The sequence below is a fragment of the Chrysochloris asiatica genome, unplaced genomic scaffold, assembly GCF_000296735.1.
Source record: "Chrysochloris asiatica unplaced genomic scaffold, ChrAsi1.0 scaffold00387, whole genome shotgun sequence".
Taxonomy (NCBI): domain Eukaryota; kingdom Metazoa; phylum Chordata; class Mammalia; order Afrosoricida; family Chrysochloridae; genus Chrysochloris; species Chrysochloris asiatica.
In genome coordinates, this window is record NW_006408905.1 from 1,970,439 (window position 1) to 1,976,194 (window position 5,756).

At 37.2% G+C, this 5,756-nt stretch overlaps 1 protein-coding gene across 1 annotated transcript in view; it reads left to right on the forward strand.

Annotated features, from left to right (window-relative positions):
* The window catches only part of LOC102829695 (neuron navigator 3-like), a 301,006-nt gene that overhangs the window by 259,420 nt on the left and 35,830 nt on the right, over positions 1-5,756 (forward strand). Inside the window, exon 9 of the mRNA XM_006876518.1 lies at positions 2,549-2,664. Within this exon, the coding sequence (XP_006876580.1) occupies positions 2,549-2,664 (116 nt within the window). The remainder of the gene's footprint in view (positions 1-2,548; positions 2,665-5,756) is intronic.

Below are 5,756 nucleotides of genomic sequence, written 5' to 3' on the forward strand. Positions count from 1 at the left end.
GTATACATGTTGAATAAGTATGGTGAAAAAATACAACACTGTCACACACCTTTCTTAATTTTAAACCATTCCCATGTTCTGTTCAGATAGCTGCCTCTTGGTCCATGTACAGATTCCTCATGACCACCATTAAGTGTTCAGGAATACTCATGCTTTGCAATGTTGTACATAGATTGTCATGATCCACACAAATGAACACCTTTGCATACTCAATAAAGCACAGGTAAACGTCTTTCTGATGGTCTCTGCTTTCAGTCAAGATCCATTGGACATCAGCAATGATATCCCTCATTCCACATCCTCTTCTGAATCTGGAAGTTCTCTGTCAATGCATGCTTGCAGCCTTTTCTGTATTACCTTTAGTAAAACTTTGCTCCCATGGGATATCAAAGATATTGTGTGATGATTTCCACATTCCATTGGGTCACCTCTCTTTGGATTGGGCACAAATACAGATCTCTTCCAATCAGTTGGCCAGATAGTTTTGTCTTCCAAATTTTTTTGGCAGAGATGAGTGAGTGCCTCCAGTGCCACCTGGAAGACAACAAAAGTACAAAAAGAAGCATCTAGAGAAAATGGGCAACAAGCTCAAGAATTTTTGTCATAGAAGCCAAGGTAGAATAATTTCATGAAGGGAGAGGTGTTCAGATATATTCATTGCCATCAAGATACCAAGTAAGGTAAAAACTAAAACTGTTTGCTGCTTTTAGCAACACTGAGGTCTTTGCTGACCTTAGTGGTATGTCCTGTGACTTGAATAGTCTATCCTGTTTCTTTATTTTCCTATGTTTCTTATATTTAGTGTTCTTGTTGTTAAGTGCCACTGAGGTGGTTCTGACACATAGTGACCCTGTATAGAGTTTCCGAGGAGCAGCTGGTGAGCTTGAACCACCAAACTTGCAGTTCAAACCAACCTTAAAGTCCAGCTCATTAATCTACAGAGCCACTCCATATTTAATTGTAGGTTAGGGTAAATGGGATCAGACTGCCAGAGAACATTAGAGACCAAGGCACAGGTTCTTACAGGAATTCTTGCAGAATGTTTTCTTTTATATATTAAGTCATATATATACACATATACCCACATATGGACTCCTGATGTGAGCTGTGGGTTAATGCGCTGGACTGCAAAGTCAGTTTGAACCACAAGGGCAGTGGTTCAAGCTCACCCACCACTCCTTGGAAACCCTATACAGGGTCGCTATGAGTTGGAACCAACTTGACAGCACTTAACAGCAAAACAACAAACCCGCACATATCACAGAGTTTTCCATGATTGTTAAAATGCTAATTAGCCTTGCAGAGTTTTTAGATCTGTCAAATTAATATAAAACATTTCTACAATGAATGACTATCCTCTATTTTACCTCAAAAACAGAATTTATAACAAGCAAACTGTTAGTTATAAGTGAATTCTGAAAAAAATATACTGAATTTTTCTTTCACATACAAATATTCCCTGTAGTTTTGTTGTTATTTTATAAATAAAAGCTATCCAGTGTTTATTTGTCATGGGCCCATGTGGGATTCCAGGGCAAATGAGATGTTTATGGAGAACACAGTCTAGCATACCATACTATATTGGCTTACCTCCTTCCATGTGTTAACAATTCATGTTGTGGGTTTTTCAAGATGTGGCAGTTAGATCAAATAAATTTTGAAGCTGTACTGATATTTAAAAAAAAAAAATGTTTCTTAAAACAGCTGGCTGTGTATTGAAGGCAGTATAATAAAGGTATGAATATAAAAAATATGGTCCTTCCATTGAGTATCCTAGCCTTCATATGATAAGCATACATAGAAATATACACCCATGCATATATATATATATGCCAAAATAAAGCATGTAGCAGATAGTTGCAAGAATAAAAAATGATGGTTAATTGACTTCATTATTTCTGAAATCTTTGACAATCAAGCCATTATAATAATTTTCATGTCCCAAAATGAATATAATATTGTTTTTTCCTTATACTTTGCATTTTCAATAATAAGTTTTAAGTCTTACATGTGCTCAGTATTTATCTAAGCTTAATATAATTGGTTAGCATTTTGAACATACATACATGGTTACTATTTCTTCATTCTGGAAAGCACACTATGGAAGACAGCATTTAAAATAACTGTGGACAGTAAAGGAAAATATAATTAAAAGTAAGATTCTCACTGGAAAAAACTAATTTCAGTTAGCTATTTTCACAAAATGATTTGAAAGGATTTTCTTTAAGACAGCAAAAAAATACCCCCCGAAAATGAGCGCTGGATCTTTTCCAATCTTTTACCCAAATGTAATCAACTATTCATCATTCAAGTATTGAAATGTAGAAAAATCTAAGAAATTTGTTTTAATAGTTCAGTCCTTTTTGAATTATACATAAAAGGTAACAAAATTCTCCAATAGATAGACAGATGGTTCTAGAAGGTCCCTGTCATAAAGAAATGCTTTCCTAATTTGATAAAATTCAAAACCTTTACTTTTTTAAAAAAAATGAGTTGATTTCCCATTGATGAAATTATTGCTATTTGTTTCTGTCTTTCTTAATTGCAGAGCACATTCAGAAAATGAAGGTACACCTTTACCATCTGCTGATTCCTGTATCAGTCCTACAAAAATGGATTTATCATATAGTAAAACTGCTAAACAATGTCTAGAAGAAATTTCTGGTAAGTAATTAGACTGATATGCAGGTCAAAGTTAAGAATTCTTATAATCTTTATTTTTATATTAAATCATATTTTTACTGTAACATCTTTTCTTATATAAAAATGGACTCTGTGTATCTTAACCAAATCCAGACTGAAGCAAAGGCACTGCCCTGAAGCTATTCTGACTGAGAGGGCCCCTTCAGCACAGAGTAGAACTGCCCCATGACGTTCCCAAGGCTGTAACCTTCATGGAAGTAGACTTCCATCTCTTGCTCCCATTGAATGGCTTATGGATTTAACTCACTAACCATTTGGTTCACAGCCAAGCACTTCAACCACTGTGCTCCCAGGACCCTTACATCTTATACACCAGAGATTATTAAACTCTTTTGCTGTTGTGCTTCAGATGATCTTTTTATAGAAAATAGTAGTACTTTCATTAGTTGATAGTTGAAGTCTATATTTCCTTTAGTCAAGTTGATCATACATATTTGAAGCAAACTGGAGAACATCTTAATAAGTCAATCCTTAAATATATTAAGCAGTTGAAAATATATAGATGATAAGATGTTAATTTAAGTTTTCCATAGCTAATAATCTAAACCTTGGTATCCTTGTGTGGTGCTGTTGGATATGCACTGAACTGTTAACCACAAGGTTGGCTGTTCAAATCCACCAGCTGCTCCTCAAAAACCCCAAACTGGATGCTGTGAGTTGGAACCAACTTGATGGCACTTAACATTTTCAGGAGATGCTAAAGAGCTTTTTAGCAAAAGGAGGCATCAGGGCACAATGACTAAAGTGCTCAGTTGTTAACCCAAACATTGGCAACTTAAATCCAGCCACTGTACTGGATAAAGATGCAGCAGTAGCAATCTGCTTCTGTTACCATATATACCCTTGGAAACTATGGGGCAGTTCTACTCTGTCTACAGATTCACTGTTAGTCAAATTCATTTGATGGCAGTGGGTTAAGGAGAGAGAGCATATAAGAACATTTTATCAGTTTCTAAGTGGTTATGAGTCTGGCTGCTAACCTCAAGGTCAGCATTTCAAAACTACCATCCATTCTGTGGGAAAAAGATGAGACTTTCTGCTCCCATAAAGATTTACACTCTCAGAAACCCTGTGCAGGGACACTGTGAGTCAGAAATGACTCCATGGGACACCACCACCACCACCACCACCATGTATAAGAATGGAGTCCTGGTGTGGTACTGTAGGATAAGTACTGTACTGCTAACCCCAAGGTCGGAAGTTCAAACTCACCAGCTGTTTCTTAGAAAACTTGTACTGGGTCACTATGAGTCAGAACTGACTCAATGTCAATTAACAAGTATAAGAATGCATACAATTTGAATTCTTTCTGTTATTACAGTAAACTCTTACCTGTTTTTGTTAAGTGCCACTGATTTCAGTTTCAACTCATAGCGAACCTGTATAGGGTTTCCAAGGAGTGGAAGTGAGTTTGAACTGCCTACCTTGTGGTTCAAACTGATCCTGTGATCTAGTGCTTTATCCTACAGTGCTACACCAGGACTCCAAGTTTTACCTTGTTATATTGTTGTTAAGTGCCGTTGAGTCAGTTCTGACCCATAGCAACCCTGTATAGGGTTTCCGAGGAGTGACTGGTAAGCTTGAACTGCCGACCTTGCAGTTCAAACGGCTTTGCAGTCTGGCACATTAACCCACAATGCCAACACCTAGTCCGTGTGTATTCACAGCCACATCCAAGGATAAAACTAAACAAAATCAGAACTAGATAAACAAAAACCATGAAAGAACTATTGCTTTCAAGTATAGCTATAGTACACCAAGGATTCAAAGTATTGTTCATAAGCTCTTGAAAGTAACTATATCACAAATCTAGGTGTGAATAAACTCTCCCATTAAGACAAGCCTAACTAGCCTTTACTGCAGTGCCCACCAGTGGGTATTGACAATGATAGAAACCATCACAAGGGTACCTTTAGGAGTTTTATCAGTGACATCATTAGGCACCAGAAGTTTCATGTGAAGATTACAAGAAAAGCCCAGTGCAGGAAAAGAGTGGTAGTCACGGTGGTTGTAGCAGTCCTGCTGTAGCACTGTGGATTAATGCACTAAACTGCAAGGTCAGTTTGAATCACAAGGTCAGCAGTTCAAGCTCACCAGCTAGCTGCTCCTTGGAAACCCCATAAAGGGCTGCTGTGAGTTGGAATCGACTCAATGACACTTAACACCAACAGTGGTGGCTTGTGCCATAGAGTCAGTTTAGACTCACACCCTTATAGGGTTTCTGAGACTGCAGGAAACTGGTAGAAATGGTTAATGTCATGATGTAGCTAGCTATGGAATGGTATTTGTACATTCTTCAGAATACTTGAGGATAACGATCTGTATGGTTTTCTCATAGCCCCAGGTAATCTCACATCCAGGATGATGCTGTGTGTCTTTATTGTGACCAGATAGTTTATAAACCTATTGTGTCCTGAGGAAACATATGCTTCACGTATTTTATTACACATGAATGCTTTCAATTAGTATAATTATACCCATAAAATACTGGAGCTCAAATCTGTAGAAGTAAATGAATGTAGAACAGTTTGAAGTGTAATGTTTTTATGAATTTCACAAAGGAACATTGTTTTTCTGAAATTAATATTTCTGATTATATAAATAATCCATATTTTAGTTTTCTATAGTTTTATCTCAACTGTAATCCAATTAGTTTTTCATAGTCCCAGTTAATATTGCATGTTCATATAATGTTGACAGATTATTCAAAAGTGAAATGTAAACTAGATTGCTGTTGCTGTTGTTAGGTGCCATCAAGTTAGTTCTGACTCTTAGTGACCCTATGCAAACGGAACAAAACCTGCCTGGTCCTGCTTCTTCCTCACAGTTGTTGTAATGCTTGAGCCTATTGCTGCTATCACTGGGCCAATCCATCTAATTGAGGATCTTCCTCTTTTGGGCTATCCCTCCACTTTAGCAAAGAGGAGGGACTGGTCCCTTCTGTTGTTGTTGTTGTTGTTAGGTGCCATCAAGTTGGTACTGACTCATAGTGACCTTATGGACAACAGAATGAAACACAGCCCAATCCTGGGTCAACCTCACAATTGTTGCCA